This window comes from Lutra lutra, chromosome 11 (genome assembly GCF_902655055.1).
Source record: "Lutra lutra chromosome 11, mLutLut1.2, whole genome shotgun sequence".
Classification (NCBI taxonomy): domain Eukaryota; kingdom Metazoa; phylum Chordata; class Mammalia; order Carnivora; family Mustelidae; genus Lutra; species Lutra lutra.
Window position 1 is genome coordinate 103,880,919 of NC_062288.1, and position 23,023 is coordinate 103,903,941.

General features: G+C 37.9%; 1 protein-coding gene across 1 annotated transcript in view; it reads right to left on the bottom strand.

The window, feature by feature from the left end:
* The window catches only part of KMT2C (lysine methyltransferase 2C), a 272,603-nt gene that overhangs the window by 111,383 nt on the left and 138,197 nt on the right, over positions 1 to 23,023 (bottom strand). The window contains 3 exon segments of the mRNA XM_047695954.1: positions 2,895 to 3,009; positions 4,928 to 5,099; positions 12,176 to 12,338. Coding sequence (XP_047551910.1) covers positions 2,895 to 3,009; positions 4,928 to 5,099; positions 12,176 to 12,338 — 450 coding nt within the window.

Sequence of the window (23,023 nt, forward strand, 5' to 3'; positions counted from 1 at the left end):
CCCCTGCCCCTGGGCTCCAGGGACCATTTCAGGCACCCCACTCCACCCCACCCCTCTGACGCACCCCGCCAAGTCCCCAGAAGGGCGGTGCACAGGTAACAGGAGCGCGTTTCGGTGCGGGGGGCGGGGAGAGGACGCAGAGATCACAGATGCAATCTGTTTTCCGAAAAGTGATAAGTTTCCATAGAAATGCTAACATAAAAAAAAATTAAAATTTAACCGACCTCCAAGGGTACCACAGCGCAGATTTTAATATCCGCATTTTGCATCTGTATTTATGTTAGTCGCAAGTGCCGTCAAGGGTGTACAAAAGATGCAAGATTTCACACTAAAATTATTGTAAAAAGAGGGACGGCACAGGGAACGATGCAGCCTCCACGGGGCCAGCGGAGGATGCTTGATACACATCGACTGACAACAGTTGAAGGGCAAACAACATACCAGTAACTTAAAGTGAGGAACTAACGTTCCGTATTTTAGGAATAACTGGATTGATTCCCCCATTTCATGCAGATTTCAGTCTACCACGATGGTGCACTCGTGACCAAAAAACTGTACTTAACTGAGTTACACTTCATTACATCTAACGTCGAAGGACTGCTTGCTGGCACTTTGAGGTCTGATTATTCTGAACTAGCAACAAGGTCATGGCATTATCGATACTATTTTTATACAAATACTGAAGGCAGTCTCTGCATGGGCATTATTAAAGCCGAAGGAAGAGCTTACGCACTGAACTAGACCTGAGAAAATACCGTTCTATTAAACCCAATCTTGGTAATTTAGTCTCAAAGAAAAACTGTGTCCGCTGAAATTACTAATTACTTTGTAAATTGTTTAGTTTTATTTTTTAAAAGTCCGTGTAATTATTGAAGATAAAAGAGCTTATGTAAAGTTTCATGTCTGTTCTATAAAATTTAGATATTAAAAACAAAACACAACCAGCTCAACCTGGGGGGTGTACAGAGACAGCCTATGAATCGAGAGGCTTTATATCTACATCCTAATACAAAAAGAAAATTTGATCAAGAAATATTTCTTAATTAATCTAAAGAGAAAAGCTGGGGCACCTGAGTGGTTCAGGTCATGATCCCAGGGTCCTGGGATTGAGCCCTGCATTGGGCTCCCTGCTTGGCGGGAAGCCTGCTTCTCCCCCCATGTCCCCCTACCCTGCTTGTGTTCCCTCTCTCGACATTGTCTCTGTCAAATAAATAAAATCTTTGATGATAATAATAAATAGAAAAGCCCTGCTACTCAGTATAGTATGACAGCATAGGGAGAGAGCATCATATATAGGATAAAACACTGTAAGACAGGAAACCTGAGTTTTAGAGTTTTAGTCCTTTTTCTGCTTTTACAAATAAGGAAACTTGGACAATTAACCACTAGGGCCTCACCAGCCCTCGTCTAGAATTTACCAGTTTGCCACACAAATTTCAAAGGAAGCTCATCAGCTACTTTTATGATGGACCCATCCTAGAGGACATGTAAAGGAAAGTCACAGGAAATAGTCTGTAAACATCTTCCAAACAGGAAAAAAACATAAGTTTTATTCAGTTGAAAATTAAAGATAAGTCTGTTTTATTCTTCTACTTTCACTTTAAGAGTTTAAATACTCTCTGCTTCCAGGGACGAATACTTCTAAAATATGGTCCTGTTCAGCTGGTGATGTGCTAATAACTCTGCCCAGTAGGTAAAGCTGTCAGCCCGACCCACAGGGTTGGGAGATACGGATGACAGAGCCTCAGTAAATTCCTCGGGAAGCGTGAAGACACCAGCATAGAACAACACAAGGTCATAAAGAAGCAAATAACAAAATAGATGGAAGAAGGGAGAATCACTGACTAATATCCAGAAAAAATTAAAAGTAACTGAAAATACATCTTAAAAGTGTCACACCAAAGTGTTACTGATATCGTAAGCAATGAAAAAATGGAAGAATGTCTACACACCTCTCTCAAAACCAAGAGAATCTTTAAACAGCATCTATAAAATAACTAAGTAAATAATCACTAAAACTACCACGGGGTGGGGGGGAACAATATACATATGCATATATAATGATTCTAGATATTTAATACAAGTGTATTTATACACACAAAAATGTGATGTACATACAAAATCACTACATAATCACCAAAATGTAGTGTATTTTAGTTCTGGGTTTTTCATTAATGGATTTTAAAACTACTGCTCTGTGTTTTGGCATCCTCATGGAGCCACTACATTTCCGAGAGCTTCTGAGAAAATGAAAGATAAATCATTCAAAACCAGTTTCTAAGCCATGAAGCACCATACATATGTTACCATGTTCATAACAGCATTTTTCATAATAGCTTAAAATTGTAAATGACCAAATGTTCACCAACAAGTTATCTAATGAACAATTTGTGGTACGGCCACTACTTGGCAATGAAAAGCAATCACCAATGGTATGCACAAAAATATGGCTGATTTTCAAAATAATCATCCTGAGTTTAAAAAGCTAGGGCCCCCTGCAAAAAGAGTATATACTATATGATGTCATTTATATGAAACTCTAGAAAATGCAAATTAATTGATGGTGAGTGAAAGCAGATTGCCCGGAAGACAAGGCGGGGAGGTGGGAATGGGTGAACAGTTAGAAAAGAGGGGTTCCCAAAGAGCACCATGGAACTTTCAGGGGTGATGAATTTGGTCATTATCTCGAAGGTGGTGATGGTTTCATAAATGTACACGTGTCAAATTAAATTACAAACTTTAAATACCTGCACTTTACTGGATATCAATTATACATCAACAAAGCTGTTTTTTAAAAAGTTGATAATGTATAGATTTGAATAGGTATCCGATTTGTCTGCTCTATATAAAAAGAATACAGGTGATATTTTTTTTAAGAAAAATAAACAACTTACTTTGCATTTCCAGCCATTGGTTGGTACTGATTTCATAACTGGTTGAAGACAAAAAGTATGATACCCTTTGTCACACGTATCACACACTAGCATCTTGCTATCTTCTCCCGATTGTCTAAAAAATAAGATAGCATTAATGATGCCTTATCTTTAAACTTATGTTTATAACATAAGTAATCATGAGAAGAATCAATCCTAGGAACTGCCCAGTTCATCAATACCTCAGTGTCTGTTTTGTCTATGCCCAGATAATGACAGAGGTGACCCCCTAAGCGAGGAGACAGACATCCTCCTATGGTCCCTGCAGGATTATCCTTACTGAATGCTCACCTATGGTGAACCTGCTTTAGCCAGATTAGGATTCCTGCCAAGAAGGAGGGGTAAGGCAAGATGAAGGACTCTGACCTTTACTTTTTTTAAATATCTCCGTAAACATCCTTTCTAGGGGAAGGAGCTGTAACTGACAGGTGGCGCCGCATGGGAAGGAACAAATCTTGTCATCGGGAATTGGAAAGACACTGTCATAAAAAGAGGACCGACTCTGGCATCAGACCTGTATCTGTATTCAGACTGCTGTTTATCTAGCTGTGTGATTCCTGAACAAAATAAGCTTAGTCCTCTTGGTTTCAGGAATAAAATGTGAACAATAAAGACACTGAGAATTAAATATAATTCTGGCTGAAGAGCTTAGAATATCCCGTAAACATTAGTGCTAAATAAACAGGTATAAGAATCATCTTGTAATAGTTATTAAGAACTGTAGTCAAAAACCTAAACTCTTTACCTGAACACTCCCATGCCCCAAAGATTGGGCCCTGGCCTACGGCACGAGCTCTGCCCTGATTCCTGGCTATGGACCACTCTCAGAGACTAAGAATTTAACTCAAGAGGAGGGAAAGAAACACTGGGGCGTGCAAGAAGAAGAGTGAGAGGACCCTGAGTCACCCCTGGGGACAGACAGAAGGAAAAAGGAAGATGGGTCGTTGGCCTCCAGTTCTTTCTTACTCAGTTTAACCAATTCTATATATAAAATTGCATGTTTTCTCTCTTTAGGTACATGGAAAGATCTTAGAGAAAAAGCAATTTTTCTTCAAGTTCTCTTACTCCTTCCCAAGAAAGTAGGCACCAGATATAAGCTACCAAATAAATGTTCACTGGCATTTTAATTTTTGCCAAAATATAAAAGCACATCGTCCTACTTATCCCACATAATTGCAAGATGTTGACACTTACTGTTATCAAATTAAATTACAAATAAAACAGACTAATCATGGCAGTGGTGGGCATAATTTCTCCTGTTAGAAAAGTCCTCAGCTTGTACACAATTTGAAGACCGCTCTAGATGCAGATAACTTCCCCAAATTATCATGCTAATTTAGCAGCAGGAGGAAAAAAAATCACAGAAAAGATTGGAGAAATAACCAAAGGATGGAATACAACAAATAGGAAAGGATGACCCCACTGCAACGTGTATGTGCTGCATGAAAACTGTACTTCTTTACAGGACTGTGGTGACTAGGATCAACTGAAGGTACATGTAGGTATACAGATAGATACAGGGGTTTGTTTCTGTTTTTTTTTTTTTAAAGTAGTCTTAGCATAAATTGTTCTTCCTGGAATGGAAATTCAAACATGTCACTGATCCTTTCACTCACTCTCATAACTACCTTCCAGAACTAGAGGTGTATTTTCCTATTAAATCTCCCCCCCCAGTCTCAAACATAGTCGCTTTATTTTCTAATGCTCATTTCTTCTAAATTGTTAGTATCATTCATTTAAAGTGTTTGGCAAATTGAAATTTACTTTCTAGGTAACCAGAGGTATTTAAAATTATTAAAATTAGTTTTTGTTTAGACTTGTTTCAAAATAATGTTAATAAATACCTAGTAATTGTTTAAAACATGCCTAAGTCAGTGGGAATGAATACAGCTGCAGAATGAACAATCTTCATCATGTAACACAAACCTTCAGAACCTAAGAATAGGGTCTCTCTTAATCTTGATACACACCTTTGAGTTGAAATTAAAACTTACTTGCAGTTCTGGCACACTTTGCACTCAGGACATTGCCAACCTGCACGTTTTAACGGAGTGACCGCTATATCCAGGCACATTCCATGATAGTGCTGACCACAAGTAGTACAAAAGAACTGATCTAAGAGGTCTCCCGGGCTGTCGCACACTGCACAGTTTGCATCTTCCTTTGCTATAATTAACAGTAAAACAATGAAATTGTTGTATAAGAGTTTAATATTTTTCTGACTTTACAATGTAAAAATCACTTGCAGGGAATTTGCATGGCAAATCTTTCAGACACTTGAGGTTACCCACATTGAGCTGATATCCAATGAGAAGAAAGTCTCAGTAAAACCACTGTTACGTATTTAACCTACAATTTATTACGGTAAGTGTAATCATATAGTTTTGCGTATTTGTGCCTATATCTACCTAAGGCCATAAGCAGTTCTTACTAACTTTATATCCCTGGTACCAGTGATGACGCTGGGCGCCTAGTTAATGCTCCATGTAGACTTGCTGAAAAGAACCAAACAGGAAAATATCAACTGAGAAATGCCTTGAGGTGCAAAAGTAACCATTTTACTTGGATGTTAAATAGATTTTAAAATTAACAATGTTTAAGTCAAGAGACAAAATTTTAAAATGTTAAGATCAATTAAATTAAATGCTTCTTAAGCGTAAACACACTAACTTTAACTCAGATCAAATAAATTTTTTAATACTAGAAAACACCGTATGAAGGAGAACATTAAAGATGGAAACTACATATTAGTACACAAATACAAAACTTCATACACTAATTCTATCGTCATCTGTATTAACTGCCAGCTTGTAAAAAGGTATTAAAATAGACATAATTATGGATATCATTTATCCCTAAATGTAGACTAAAAAAAATAGCACTTTTTAAGTTCTTTTACCATCTAAAACAAAAAATAAATGTAAGAATAAACCGCCTTGCCGAGTACACAGTTGAACTCATATTACAATAAGAAAAATAATGTGTTCTAAATCATACCAATTTGATGATACATGTATGTCTATATCGGACACTTATGTTCTCAATGGTTTGATCAGCTGATTATCTAAAGACTGTTTTAAATTGTATATATGAACCTTTTTTTCTAATTTTTGAAGGTTTGATCAGTTCTCTCTGGCTATAAGCCTTTCTACCTTCCTTTTTCCTCAATCAAGCATCTTGAAACAGACCAATAATCTATTCTTTTACGTGGCAAACCGGTTTTACAGGCCGTAGAATTTCTGACAAACTTTTTGCTTTTATTTTAACGAAAACCATTTGCAGTTCGAGGACAGTACAAACCACGTTCTAGGATCCCTGGGGGCTGCACACCCCCATTCACCGGGCACTGCCTTCATGAGGCTACCAGTGATCTACGAAATCCAAAGTTACTTTTTTGACCTTATCTTATCTGCTTGTCACAGCATTTCCATTCCTATCCACTCCCACAGGACAGTTCCCCTTACCTTGGCTTCTGTGATGGCAGCTTTCTCCTGATTTCTCCATAGGTCTCCCATGCCTCCCTCTCACACTCCTGTGTTGGCTTGTGTATCCCTACAATTCCTCTAAGGGCTGGAGTGCCTTGGGATTTCGTCCTGTTCCTTCTTTTATAATTTCACATGGTTCCCTCTGTGATCACACCAACTCCCATGTTATAAAATACCACCATGATTCCCAAATCCGTATCACCCGCCCCAAACTTAAACTACAAGATGTTATGTTCAAGTCTCACGGGACTCCCCTCAACAGCCAGAAGTTCTAAAAAATACTCAAAACTCACTACCTCTAAAATAAAACATTTTTTAAAATCTAAACCTCTCCCTTATTCTCAACCAGCTGGGTAAAGGCAGACACTTCAGTATCACTACGACTCCTCCTTGACCCAACACATCCAGCCAGACACCAATTCTTACTGGGTCAACTTCCTCTGTATCCTTTGTCCTTCTATTTGCACAGTTCAGTTCAGTCCACTCTGCCTTGGTAGTTATACTATCTTCTAAATGGAATTCCTGCTTATGGATCTGACCTCTCCCTGATCATCATCTACACACTTAGGGCAAGTTTTCAAAATTGTAAATCTGTTATGCCCTGCTTCAATTAAACGTTTACCTATACCTCCTTTTTCACTCTAAACGAAAACAAGATCAAGATTTTCCAGTGTAAGGGAAAGAAGCGGGGGGAAGCCCTCACCCCTTCCAACGGAATCTCAGGACCACTCACTGTTCCTGGTGATACCAAGAGGTCTGCAATGCACACGACACACTGTTCAGTGCTGTGTGCTCACATACACTGCTCCCCACCACTTGAAATGCTGTTCCTTTGCGGTGCTGGGCCCTGAGCTCCTTCCAAAGAGGCCTTCAAACCTCTCTGCTCACACACAGCCCTGAGTATCCCAACGTTACCACACCTAAAGATCCACCCAGTTGAAGATCTTTCCCCATATACTGAGAGCACACTGTGACACAATCAAGTAATCACACCAGAACAGTTGGAACCTTAAAGGGTAGGGGCCTTGTCTTTTTCAACTTTGTATCCTCAATTTCCTAGCACAAATCAAGTCTTATTAAATATATCTTACATGAAGAACTTCTAAAATCACTTTGAAATGACTCTTTGATCGGCACTTAAAATAAGTCATTAATTTAAAAATGGAAATGTCATAAATTAGTTCATTTTTGATAGAAATGACACATTAGGGTGAATTTTTTTTAATATTAAAAGAGAGTGCCAGTATTTACTCAAGCTATGTACAATAAAACCTATTCCCTTGTTTTTGCCTATCCTCAAAATTTACAGAAATGGAAGCAAATACAGCGCTCTGATTATCAGGTCCTCAGTTCGTCTTTCCTTGTAATTTGCAGGGAACACCGTCTAAAGGCTTCTGTGAAACCTTCCAGAGTTTACTGTTCCGCTACTTAACCTGCCACAGCAGCTACTAGTCATGTGTGGCTACTGGGCAACTGAAATGTGTTTGTCCAAGATGGCGCGTGCCGTACAATATAAAGTGCACCCCAGATTCTAAAGACTCACTACGGAAGAATAACGTCAAACATCTCAAAAATTTTATTGCTTACATGTTGTAATACTAATATTTTGGACATACTGAAATATATATATTCTTTAAATTAATTATTATTTTTTAAAGTTTTCAACATGACCACTAGAAAGATCTGCTCAATTTGCTCACATCACATTTCTGTTCCACAGCACTATTTTATACAGCAAAGCCCGTTCTACAATAAGGTCACCGTGTCTAAGATCACTCCTTCCTCCATGATAGTTTGCACCAATTCCTTAATGGCAATGCTGTCATGTTGGTCGATTAGGATGGATGGATCACTGGTAATAAGTTAAACGAAGAAAAACATCCACCTGATACATTCAGTCTAAAAACATCTATGCATTATGTAAAAATAATAATGGAAAAAAAGCACTACATCAAGAAATGAGGTTGGTCCCAACCATTTCCCCGATCAGGAAGAAGATCTAGAAATACCAAAACAGCCTTTTGCAGGTCACGGAAAAATGGTATGACTAGATGGCTTAAGTGTCGTGTCAGAAAGCAGCACTTGGACATATACATACATAAATGCCCCATAGACGCACGAAGTTTGAAGCAATAATCAAACAGGGAAGGGAAATTTTTCTTTAAGCAACTGAAAAGGCAGAAGAGACCGAGGGGAAGACTGAAGCTAAAGCCAAGTTAAGAGAAGTCAGGAGCCAAGTCCAGGTCCGTCCGGCTCCGCAGACCATGCTCTCTACTCCCCGAAATGTGCTCCCACTGGCAGGGCAGGTGCGCTGGAGAGTGTCCGCACAGGCACAAAGTAAGAAGGAGAGCAACCGCAGAGGCAGAGAGTGAGGAAGCTGCGTGGCGGAGGAGGAGCGAGAACAGAGGGAGAAACAGAAGATCAGCTGTGGACAAGGTCACACCCTGTGACCTTGTGACCAGAGAAGAGACCAAGGAACAGACACAACACAGAGCCTAAACGAGAAGGCGCCGTGTCAGAGACACCTGGTCACGCGGGAAGGTGGGACTACTGAACGCGACAAAAGTGCAACTGCCACCAGACCGCACCCACACAGCCCCGTCACTGCCACGCACAACCCAACACCTGCCAGCTCGGCTCCCGCTACCGGCAGAACACGGCGCAGCACCACACGGGATCCGCAGCAAGAAACACGAGTCACGGATGCTGTCCGGAGAGGCTGGCTCACAGAGCAGGCAGAAGCAGCTCAGAGACCGACAGGATTTAGGGTAAGAGAAAAGTAGCTGGACTCGGTATCAAGAGATACAAAGACGACCACGAAAATGAAGTGAGAGAAGTTAAGGTCGAGTGATGAAAGTCAATGCGCTGGGGACAAGGAGGGCATGAGAAGATCCGGCACGCCCACATTCGAGCCTTCAAAAACTCCTCCCTGCAGACAGAGTATCTTGTTCACAAGACCTAGGTGCTCTAGTCTTTGTTTGCTCTGATGCTGTCTCTTCTGCCTACCTAGGAGACACTATATTCCAGGCACAGTGACGAGCTGTCATTTCGCAATCCTGCCAGGCCCATGCCTCAAGACCTGTAGAGCAGTTGTTCACTCGTTCTGAAATGTTCTTCCCTCTGATCTTGCGTGGTGGGCTCCCTGCCATTTGGCTTTCCCTGAGAGGGAAAATACTGCTCAGTGAGTGGATGTGGCTATCTCTCCGGGATGGCAGTTGGTGTACAATCCCTAGACAAGGTTAGTGCATACCGCATCATCATGAAAATACTGATGAAGCCAGGACCAGCACTGACCTATGACAAAGCACCCAAAATTGTTTTCTGATGAGTCTTGGCCTTGCTCATAGGTTCTCTCCTTGCTCGGGTTTCTAATGAGGTCCATTTTCCTCTTCAACTTTCATAAAAAGATGTCAATCCAACTCTTAGCCCAGCTAACTATCAAGCATATTGCTTTATGCTTAGCCAGCGGCATAAAGTATTACGTTCAATGTATACAGATATACTGAGTCTTAGATAAAAGAACTAGAATAGCTACCACTTTGTAAAGCAATTCATATATACAAAGTCAAATGCTCCATGGTTTCCATTAATTATTATTTAACCCTCATAGTAACACTGGTGTTTAAGCCCCAATTTTTGAAAATACTAAGTACCTTGTGCTATGACACACACTTAGGATAGCTGAAAATACTTATGAAAGATTTTATGAAGACTATTGCATAATATTGTAAATTACTACAATACATTCTACCTACAATATTCTCTACACCCTTGGATTAAGACAGATGGTCAGAAAACTGTGCTTAGAGACTGCACTGGTTAAGATCCTCAAGGAATAGAATTTACTTAACTGGGCTTTGGTTTCATATAAGAAATTGCCCTGTGAGATTTGTTTTGCTACACTGTATAATGTATATACAGTCCCAGTATCAAGTCAAATCTTTTGACATTACTATGAATCAGGTCACTGTTGATATTCCCTTCTTTGTGTTGACTGCTGGAGAGCTCTGGAGCCAAAAATTTATTTTCCAAAATGCCAGTGTCACTATTATCTTCATACTTATACTATCCTTATTTTCCCATGACCAAATTTCCTTGTGTATTTATAGTTTAATCCTGCTATTCACATATATTATGAGTCTCCATAAATCTATTTTGGAACATGGCACAGTGCCAATAGTTTCAGTGTATCTCTGAGTTGTGTGTGGCAGCACAGAGCTCTCACTGTATGGATGGTGAGTAACAGCAGCGCATCTCCCCACAGTCCTTACACTTCATGACTTTACACAATGTTTATTATGGTCTCTAACATTAAATGAGGTGGACCCTCTTAGAACACAGTCTGCAGTAAACAGAAGGATGGCCATTAACTAAAAACATCTAATGTTAGAAATGTGGTCACAGAAAACTCTGTATGTTGTTTATTGAGGTCTGAAGTATGACTAAGTACAAAACACGGAATTAAACTCAGATTCTCGAACACAAATATAGTTGTTTTGTTTAATTGGCAAAGCGCATTACACCACCCAGAATATAATCAACTCTGATGACCGACATCGCAGTTGGTGCACCTGTGTGAAGTAATTCACTACCTGAGGCCTTAAATGACACCCGTGACAGCTGCTGTGCATCAGTGTTTTTTCTCCCAGATTTAAGTATGTAATCACAAACATATTTTAAACTTTAAATCCCTTATTCGCCCAAATACAGTCTGACATTTTAGTTTGCCCTACCTGTAATTTCTGTCTGTATAGTGATTAAGGACATGGTTATACATGTAAACAAAAATAATTTTAACTGAAGATGAAATTATGAGACTGAGATTATACAATCTAACTGTATTTGAGGCTATTTAAGTTTAAGTCTGAGGTAGCTATATTTATGTTTCAAAGAGCTGGAAAAGATTTTTTTAAAAAGCTTTCATCAATATTGCTAAGACACAGATAAAAGCTAACACTAATGTAACTAACAGGTTACACACAAAAAGACTGAATAAAGCATCGCAGAGATTTCACAATGAGTCTGGAAATTCAATTTACTAGGGGGGGGAAATCCCAAAGCATACATGCTCATTGGAAATCCATATACTAAGAAAAAGGCAAGATCTCTGTTTAACAATAAAGATGGGAAAGAATTATAATTTTCTGTATAACAAATTTCAAACATTTAAATATTTTCACATAATTATAAAATATTGTTTGGAAAAGAAAGGAAAAAAGCACAACTGGGGATTATAGGTAACCAAGATAGATAAATCAAGAAGAAACATTAACAGAGATTTCTATTATGACTATCAGGGCTATACAATTACCACGAATTTCGAAAGCGTTTGCTGATCCTATTAATGTACATCCTAAAATAACACTTGAGTGAATCATCATCTAATTCTCTAAGTGGTGGTTTTTTGTGTAGAAGACACTGAATACCATTTGACTTTTTAAATGACTTTAAGTACATATTAAAATACTTTATACTCAGTATTTCTTTCTACAGTGGTTTAGGAAAAATTTTAATAAGAATGTAAAACATGCAAACTATCTTTGAAATTTTGAGGAAATACCTTTGGTATTTAACTTCGATGATACTGGTGATAACAGACTCCCCCAAGGATCTCTGGCAAAGACCCCTTAGATTACCAAGGTTATATAATACTACCTTTTAATACAAGCAAAATAATATTTAGGGAAATTACAACATCAGTCATTTGAAGTAAGTACACTGATAAATGTTTAAAAAGTAGATCTACAGTAAACTTACATCTCTCAGGAGCTTGGTCGATGTGCTCTGGACAGAGAAGGAAGAAGTTCCGAAAGTCCTGAAAGGTCCCGGCTCCCGCAGCACAAGGATAATGGTACGTCTGGGTGCATTTCTCTTCACAGCATTTGATAGTGGCTCCAAGGTGCTTACAAAATGCACATCGCTGAAAGGGGGCAAACGGGAAAGAAATCTCTTTTTAAAACCTGGAAAAGGAGCGCTCAAATGTGGAGCTAGGAAGGTATTAAAAAAAAAAAGTCTTCTGTATGCTACTAGCAGAACAATTTAAACCTCCATAATACTGAATAAAGGATCCATTAAAAATGATAAAATCTAAAGTACTCAGCTGAGTGCTTGGTATAACATGGGTTCATCCATTCGAGTTTAGAAAGTGAGCATTTCACTTTTTTCTACTGACTTTTGTCAAAAACAAGTAAAAATGTTTTAAACAAGTAATATGACTAAAAAGGCACGTGTCTAGTTGTGGGGTATTTCAACACATTTTAAGACCCACCAAAAACTAATAAAATGTATCTCTACTATTTATGAAACCTCTTACTGTTTTCACCCTACCTAAATATCAGTATGAAATAAAACACGCAATCATAGAGTAAGTTAGTAAGGGACAATCATAGGATTCCAGTATACCTACAGATTACACACATCCCTGTAACAATTAGTTTCAAGTTTCTTAATAAAAACTGGGAATGGAAAGAAATGTTAAATCCTCGGAGTATCTCCTTTCCCTATTTCAACCTGCTCTATTCGCTTGCTCGTGGTAAAAGCAGAAAAAAGCAGCGCCAACGCATCCACAGGGGAAGTGCACGGCAACTAAGGTGTAAAGAGTCAGTACAAACTGCCTACAATGCGACATGCATATAATCAGCTCTCCCCAAGAATGATTAACACACTCTCCTTCAAGCTCTGGGTTATCATTTTCTTTGTGGGTCTTTTGCTGGGTAGCCCGCATCGTACAGTATACAATCTCTCTTCTGCAGATGCCTAGCTGTCTATCTTGTATGGGCTTCTGTTGGAGCATTCGTGCCATTGCAGGAGAATTATTTACTTGTCTTTTCATCCCAGTCCTGGATCCTTGAGGTGAGGCACATATTTTGCTATCTTTGTATCTGCAGCTCTGTGAATGCTGCTTGACACAGAAGCCCTAATAAACAGGTGTTCATATTTATATGTACTAAATGGACTTCACTGTTCATACTCTCACTGTTAAGTGTGGTTCATGAGAGCATAATCGAAACACCGGAAGCCAAATGGAACAATGTGTGATAAAACTGGCCCTCCTGAAAGAAAGTTGCTAACATTACCAAGAAGATCTTTTTTTAAAGATTTTATTCATGTATTAGAAGAGAGAGAGAGAGAGAGCACGCATGGGTGGAGAGGGTTGCACAGAGAAGAAGAGGGAGAGGAAGCAGCAGACTCCCCATTGAGCAGAGAGAGCTGATGTGGAACTCAGTCCCAGGGACCCTGAGATCATGACCTGAGCCAGAGTCGGATGCTTAATGGACTGAGCCACGGAGGCACCCCTAGAAGATCTTCACATGCTAACATACTTTTTCTGTATTCTGCTAGTCTATCAGAGAATACAACAGTTTTTAAATTAAAATTCATTCCAGCATTTTATGTAAGAGGCCATCAAATTCTTCCTTGTAACCATCAGTCCATGGCACTGAACCAATATAAGAAAGTTTGATATTGCTTGATGAGTCTTCTACACATTTCCAGAACTGTCAACAGACCACTGCAGCTTCTAGGTGACTCATGAACACTAGTTATACCTGTTGCATTTCTGTTGTCTATGATGTCCACAAGTCTGAAGACTTAATAAACATTTCCCTTCTCTTTTTGTACTTACAGGTGCTACATCATTAAAAAGGCAAAAGAAAAGGAAGCAAGTCTTAATAAAGTATAATAACCAGCTTTCTCCGAATTTATTTTACGCTATGATCTCTCAGGGTCTCTAAATATGTTTAGTATATTGACACGGCCCAGAATAAACAACATGTATAACATCAAAGTAGTCTGAGTACCCTTGAGTCATACTGGAAAGACCAAGAAAATGCTGAGGGAGGAAGGAGCACTTATATGTCCAACTGATGGCTAAAAAGGTTTTTACATTAACTCATTAGCATAACAAAATAATTTCAGCTAAACTGTTAAAATCTCCATTTTTTTAGCATATGGCAAATTGTACAGGCTTTTGCACTAAAAATAATTTTGGCAAATAAAATATAATGACTTTCATTTAAGTACATAATAAGGAAACAAAATAATTTAAATTGATCCTTTTCCCAATGTCTGTATCATTTTAGAAACATCAACATGTTCTCTTAATCACATTTGCAATGGAAAATATTATGTGACATTAGCTAAACTACTATGAGAAGTCCTGGAATGTATCCAACATACTAATTTACAGTAACATATAAAGATACAGGGAATAAAGGAAAGGAAATAAAATACTAACTGCATTTAAGTGAACGTTTCAAGCCCATCTGTTATAATTACAGAGCTAATGAAAGACATTTGGCATTCAAAGAAAATATATACTTTATATATAGGCGAGAATAGATCTTTCTGAACCAAATAAAAGCATCTATAAAATTGTCGAAATTATGAAAGAATAAATTTCCACAGGGAGCTTCTTGAACATCAGCATTCTTGCACAACACCTATTAGAAATGAAACAAATTATAAACTAAGCAACAATTACAAAGCTAATTAACATTTAGGGAGAGGGAGGTAAAGTAAACAGCTTTTAAATGGTTTACCAACTAAACAATTTATTTGAAGCAGTATTTAAAACTCCTAAAGAGCATTTTATTTTTCTACGTTTTTGAATTATTAAAAAGAGAAAAAGAGGAGAGGTAGAGGGAAAAAGAGAAGTGTTGGAGTACGTTTTGACAACTGTCCAAGAGCACATCCGAGAAGGAACTGTCGGGGCGCACACTGCCGACTGCTATTAAGAATTAGTTTGAGGATGGGGCGCCTGGGTGGCTCAGTGGGTTAAGCCGCTGCCTTCGGCTCAGGTCATGATCCCAGGTCCTGGGTTCAAGCCCCGCATCGGGCTTTCTGCTCAGCAGGGAGCCTGCTTCCTCCTCTCTCTCTGCCTGCCTCTCTGCCTACTTGTGATTTCTCTCTGTCAAATAAATAAATAAAATCTTTAAAAAAAAAAAAAAAAAAAAAAAAAAAAAAAAAAAAAAAAGAATTAGTTTGAGGGGCGCCTGGGTGGCTCAGTGGGTTAAGCCGCTGCCTTCGGCTCAGGTCATGATCTCAGGGTCCTGGGATCGAGTCCCACATCGGGTTCTCTGCTCAGCGGAGATCCTGCTTCCCTCTCTCTCTCTCTGCCTGCCTCTCCATCTACTTGTGATCTCTCTCTGTCAAATGAATAAATAAAATCTTTAAAAAAAAAAAAAAAAAAGAATTAGTTTGAGGAACTTCCAAAACTTCTATTTCACTAGACTAAAATAAGGAAGGCTCTCTCAAAATAAATCTGCAATACAAAACAAAGCAGAATCACCAAATTTCAGAGATTAAGGTTAAAGATGAGTTATGAAATAGTAACAATAAGCTTGAGGATATTCCTGTTTGTCCAATTAATTATGAAGTATTTATTCTGTATCAACTATGGCAATGGGCTAAGGGCTCTGAGTCAAATATTATTATAGGTTTTCCATATACTTTTTAGCCTTTCCCAAACTTTTCTTATCAGTTAGCTGGGATTCTCCCAGAATGCCGAAAAAAGAATAAGGACAGAAAGTAAGAAAAACAAGTAAAATTGACATGGAAAACTGATCCACAAAATCCAGTGTCTCTTTAAGCAAGAGTACCAGAAGGAGAGAAAATAGAAGGATTATAACCAGAGAAATTATTCATTTTTATTTTAAAGATTTTATTTATTTATTTGACAGATCACAAGTAGGCAGAGAGGCAGGTGGGGGGTGGGGGGGAAGCAGGCTCCCTGCTGAGCAGAGAGCCCGATGCAGGGCTCGATCCCAGGACCCTGAGATGATGACCTGAGCTAAAGGCAGAGGCTTAAACCACTAAGCCACCCAGGTGCCCCCAGAGAAATTATTCTTTTTTTTTTTTAAATTAACATAAAATGGGGACGCCTGGGTGGCTCAGTTGGTTAAGCAACTGCCTTCAGCTCAGGTCATGATCCCGGCGCCCTGGGATCGAGTCCCACATCGGGCTCCTTGCTCAGCGGGGAGCCTGCTTCTCCCTCAGCCTCTGCCTGCCATTCTGTCTGCCTGTGCTCATTCTCTCTGACAAATAAATAAAATCTTTAAAAAAAAAATAAATAAAATAAATTAACATAAAATGTATTATTAGCCCCAGGGGTACAGGTCTGTGAATCGCCAGGTTTACCCACTTCACAGCACTCACCATAGCACATACCTTCCCCAATGTCCATAACCCAACCACCCTCTCCCCAGCAAAATTATTCTTAAAAAATTATGAAAATATCTACTAAGAGCTAACATGCACTAACCATAATTTCATTGAACAGGTGGGGGAGCCAGAAGAGTCTTTCTCTCTTTTACTAATCTCTGTATCACACTACAAAAGCACCTACTCTTAATATCTATCACATTACTTCCCTAATTGGAAAACACCCACTTCAGATTAAAACGTCTCACACCTAGAAACACTGGCAAAATTTTAAGGTAGCAAAGAAAAGGAAAAATTCCAGAAGCCTCGTGAAAGAGAAAACAGGCCAGCTTTGTACAAAGAAAGGAGAATCGTCATTCCTTCTCATTAGCAATATTCAATGCAAAAACCAAAAAAAGCTGTATCTTCCAAGGCCAACAAAAAAATTGTGTGAAACTAAAATTTTAATACCTACTAAGTTTACATTCAAGTCCATGGATATTAAACATAAATGGGCTAAATTCCCTATTTAAAAAAAACAGTAACTTTCAAAATGTGCAAAATATACTTTGTACATGTACACACACACACACACACACACGCTACCTATATATACACACCCATTTTAATTATAAGCATAAATAATCATAAACAAAATATACATGTACATGTATGTATGTTTTATGTATATGTACATATATGTGCATGAGGCACAGTGACACAACAAATTCAAAAATAAAAGCAGAAGGGAAAAGCATAAACAAATGCTATCAAAAAGAAAGCAGCTATGGCAAAGAAAATTGGATCCAAACCAAAAAGCAGTAAATAGGGCAAAGATAAAGTTCATATTAAAAAAAAGTCTTATGTTAAGAATTCCAACAGAACAAGAAACGGTCACTGAAGTTTACATACCTAGTATGAATTTCCTTGACATATAAAAGTAAAATTGAGTAGAAATATGTACACGAATAAATCAGACCTTAATACATCTCTCAGAAATCAAGACATAAATAGATATAAAACAAAGAATTTAATTAACAATGATCAAGTTGATTCAAACTTACACATACACAGATTTCCATCATTCAACACCAGAGAATATATATCCTATAAAATGTACATAGAATTCTTTTTCTTTTTTTATTTTTTAGAACTATTTTTAATTCACTATACATATGACCATAAAAAAGTCCACAAATTCAAAAAAATCAAGTATTTCCTAGGCCATATTCTAAAAAGCAGGTATTTCCTAAACCTAATACATTAACAATTACGAATTTACAATATAAACTCAGTATCTATCCACCAGAAAAATTGAAAAATCGCATCTAAGGCAGATTTCTTTTAGATCAAAAGAAAAAACATTTATTATTTTTGAAATGATTGAATAAGAAACATGTCAAAAATCTTTGAGATGTGGCAAATTTGGTTATGAAAAAAATACAGCTTGAAAAATGCAAAACTCAAGACCAAAGGATAAAAATAAATGAAGCTAGATTTAAAAACTGAAGCAAGTAAGAACCAATATACACTGCATGAGATGAGGCATCTCAGGAAGTAAGCCCACCCGAATACTGTATTTAGGAAGATGTTATTCGTAAGATTCAGGTGTTAAAGTCTATCAAAAGAATCAGTGTTTGCTTTAGAAAAAATATGCTTAAAATAAAACTGACTGAAATAAAACTCAATCTACCGAAACATCTTATATATAAATTGGCTTAAAATCATGAATATCTTGATGAGTGATTTGCTGCTGCCATTCTAGCCCAGTTAATTATTCTGGTTTGTCCACTAACATCCATTTCTGACTGAAACATCTGCTAGAAAAATAATAACATTAAATAGCATTACAAAATCAAAATAGGCAGTGCTATGAATGAGATATTTTTCCTCCTGCCAGTATCTTCCCTTTCTGACACATCTTCCTCACTGCTGTCACAATGGTCTTTTTTTCTTTTTTACAATTTTTTTATTTTTATTTTTTTTCTTATGTTAGTCACCATACAGTACATTGTTAGTTTTTGATGTAGTGTTCCATGACTCATTGTTTGCGTATAACACCCAGTACTCCATGCAATCTGTGCCCTCCTTAATACCCATCACCAGGCCAACCCATCCCACCACCCCTCTCCCCTCTGAAACCCTCAGTTTGTTTCCCAGAGTCCAGAGTCTCTCAGGATTCAACTCCAGCTCCGATTCCTCCTTTCATTTTTCCCTTCCTTCTCCCAATGTCCTCTACACTATTTCTTATGTTCCTCATGTAAGTGAAACCGTATGATAATTGTCTTTCTCTGACTGATGTATTTCACTTAGCATAATCCTCTCTAGTTCCATCCATGTCAATGCAAACGGTGGGTATTCATCCTTTCTGATGGCTGAGTAATATTCCATTGTATATATGGACCACATCTTCTTTATCCATTCGTCTGTTGAAGGACATCTCAGCTCCTTCCACAGTTTGGTGATTGTGGACATTGCTGCTAGAACATTGGGGTGCATGTGCCCCTTCTTTTCACTACATCTATATCTTTGGGGTAAATACCCAGTAGTGCACCTGCTGGGTCATAGGGTAGCTCTATTTTTAACTCTTTGAGGAACCTCCACAATGTTTGCCATAGTGGCTGCACCAGCTTGCATTCCCACCAACAGTGTAAGAGGGTTCCCCTTTCTCTACATCCTCTCCAACATTTGTTGTCTCCTGTCTTATTTTTGCCATTCCAACTACTGTAAGGTGGTATCTCAATGTGGTTTTGATTTGAATTTCCCTGATGGCTAATGATGTTGAACATTTTTTCATGTGTCTGTTAGCCATTTGTATGTCTTCTTTGGACAAGTGTCTGTTCATGTCTTCTGCCCATTTTTTGACTTGATTATCTCTTTTTGGGGTGTTGAGTTTGAGAAGTTCTTGTAGATCTTGGATATCAGCCCTTTATCTGTAGTGTCATTTGCAAACATCTCCCATTCCTTGGGCTCCCTCTATGTTTTGCTGACTGTTTCCTTTGCTATAAAGAAGGCTTTTTATCTTGATGAAATCCCAAAAGTTCATTTTTGCTTTTGTTTCCCTTGCCTTTGGACACGTGTCTTGAAAAAAGTTGCTGTGGCCAATTACTAGAACCTATACAGTAATTCAGTAATGTGGCAGGATACAAAATCAATGCACAGAAATCAGCTGCTTTTCTGTACACACTAACAATGTAACTGTAGAAAGAGAAATTAGAGAATCAATTCCATTTGCAATAGCACCAAAAACCGTAAGATAACCTTGGAATAAACCAAGGATCTATACTCTAGAAACCACAGGACACTCATGAAAGAAATTGAAGAAGACACAAAAAGATGGGAAAACATTTCATGCTCATGGATTCGAAGAATAAACATTGTGAAAATGTCTCTGCTGCCCAGAGCAATCTACACATCCAGTGCAATCCCTTTCAAAATACCACGAACATTTTTCAAAAAGCTGGAACAAACAATCCTAAAATTTGTATGGAACCAGAAAAGACCCCGAATTGCCAAGGAAATGGTGAAAAAGAAAAACAAAGCTGGGGGCATCACATTGCCTGACTTCAAGCTCTTACATAGCTGTGATCACCAAGACAACATGGTGCCTGCACAAAGAGGCACACAGACCAATGGAACAGAACAGAGAGCCCAGATATGGACCCTCAACTCTATGGTCAACCAATTTTCGACAAAGTAGGAAAAAATAGCCAATGGAAAAAAGACAGTCTCTTCAATAAACGGTGCTGGAAAAATTGGACAGCTATGTATAGAAGAATGAAACTCGACCATTCTCTTACACCATACACAAAGATAAACTCTAAATGGATGAAAAGACCGCAACGTGAGGCAGGAATCCATCAAAATCCTCGAGAACATAGGCAGTAACCTCTTCGACACAGTGGTCTTTCTAAGGGAGTCCCCGATACCTCTGGATCAGGTCCAGCCTCCTCAATATGGCACTGTGGTAGGCAGACTCCTAAAATGCCTGCACTCCCCACTTTTACCCCCTAACATGTCCCACCCCTAATCCAGAGACTCATAAAAAATATATGTATATGATGAAATATCATGCCAGAGATTATACTATATCACATGGCAAATGGATTTTTGCAGATGTGATTAAGGCTGCTATTCACCTGATGCTGGACTAATCAAGGGAGAGATTAGTCTATTCAAACTGCACAATTCCTTTAAAAGCACAACGTTTTCTCCAGCTGGTAGGAGAGAGGAAAGTCAGAGAAATTCAAAGCAAGGGAAGGATTCAATACATCATCACTATCTTTTAAGACAAAAGGAGCCCCATGCAAGGTCCAGGAGTCACCTCTAGGAGCTGACAGCAACCTCAAGTAAGGCTGGCCAACTGGCAGACGGCCAATAAGGAAATGGTGCCCTCAGTACTACAACCGCACAGAATGGAATTCTACCCTCACCTAAATGGACTCAGAAGATGATTCTTCCCCAGGGCCTTTGGATAAGCACACAGGCTGGTAGACATCTTTAAGACCCTAAACACAGAGCACAGCTGAGCCTGCCCAAACCTCTGACCTACAGAAGTATGACCTCATAAATGGGGCTGCTTTAAGCCAATAAATCTGTGGTAACTTCTTATATAGCAATAGCTCACACTTAGCACATTTCACATGGCGGTTTGTTCTCTGCTAAATCATTATTCGTATTTTTAAGAAAATTTTTCTATTATACTTACATTACACAGTGTCTTCTTTACTCAAAATTATTAAGCAAATAGGGTAAATATTTTAAGCTCCATCCTAGTAATGAAGCAGCAAAACCCAAGAGAAACTCTCTGAACACAAGCATTTCTGAGTCTAGCATTCTGAGTACACAAATGTGCCCTCTATCTATTGGGTCAAGGAAATAGTAAATTCTCTAGTTGACGACAAAGTACATAAATCAGAAATCTTCAACAAATAACCATACTAGCTACAAGCTTTAACATAACCATAAATAAAAAGATTAATAAATCTGACTATATAAAACTTTTAAACTTTATATGGTGAAAAACCATACATATCTCAGAGAAAATCAAATGACAAAAAAAATTTTTTAAATAACCTGCAATTTGAATTACAAATGTCTAGTATCCTGAATATATAAAAGCAAAGCGTATACATTATAAAAATGAGTATAACTTAAAAATAGACAAGGACACTTTGTAGAAGCACATAATTTAGGGAAGACATAACATGGGCCAATAAAACATATTTAATATGCAGGATTTAGTGAACATTATTTCCCAGCAGCCAGGCCAAATACCTTACAAGCATGACCTTATTCAAGTCTAACAAACCACCATTTTTGGTGGATACCATTACTGCTCACTTTACTAATGAGGCACAAAGAGATCGAATTCCTTGCTCACCCTTACAAAGCCAGGAAGTGAAAGAGGAATTGAATTAGAGGAGTTCATAATTAGTTAGATATGGGTAATTAATGCAAATTCCATTAACACAATAGTTTATTTTATAGTTTATTTCACTTATATCCTCACTCTCACTTAGGTTATAAACAAAGAAGGTAGCCAGTTTGGGATTTGAATTTCATAAAATATTAATCCTCACTGACTACCGAAAGAAATACACTAGAATGTTCATAAAACACGATTCATAATACTTTCAAACTGAAAAGCCCCAATGCCCAACAGTAAAATGGATAAATGACAGTATTCTGACGACAGAATACTATGATCAATGAGAATAAATGAATGACAATGACAATGAGCCATTTAGAGAATTTCACCAACATAATGGCATGTGGAAAAAGAGAACAGTACTTACTGTGTAAGTCCAATACATAAAAGTACACGAAGTACAAAAACAGACAAGACTAATTTATGATGTGATGTCAACACTTGCCTCTAGGGAGTTAAAAGCAGTGACCAAAAGGAACAGAAATCCTGGGGTGCTATTACTGAGCTAATCACAGTTTAGGTGCATTGATCTTACTTAGGGGTGTTCACAGAAATGTACACCTATAATAAATACATTTTGTGTTTATGTATCATACTTCAATAAGAAGTTTTTTTTAGAAAATTAGAGAATTTTAGGTGAAAACTAAACTTGTAAGGGATAATATCTGCCCTTTTATTTCTCACATGAAACTCTATGCAAATATTACTACGCTACCTCATGTGTTTTCATTCGATGGATTAAAATTTCTTATTCTTCTCCAGTAACCTATAGTATATTAAGATATTAGCTGTGCAAATAATATGAATGAATGCACTGTAAATCTAATTCTAAGATATTTGTCCTTAGGCTCCCAACCCAAAAAAAAGAAAAAAAGAAAGAAAGGAAGAAAGAAAAGGATACAAACAACTACCACATAAATCATTTATCATTTGGTTATTACTAAGAGCACAAAACAAAGTACTATATATTATCAATCACTTTGTAACAATGACTGCTTGAAAATTAGGATATTTGAAAACCAAAACATTTTAAT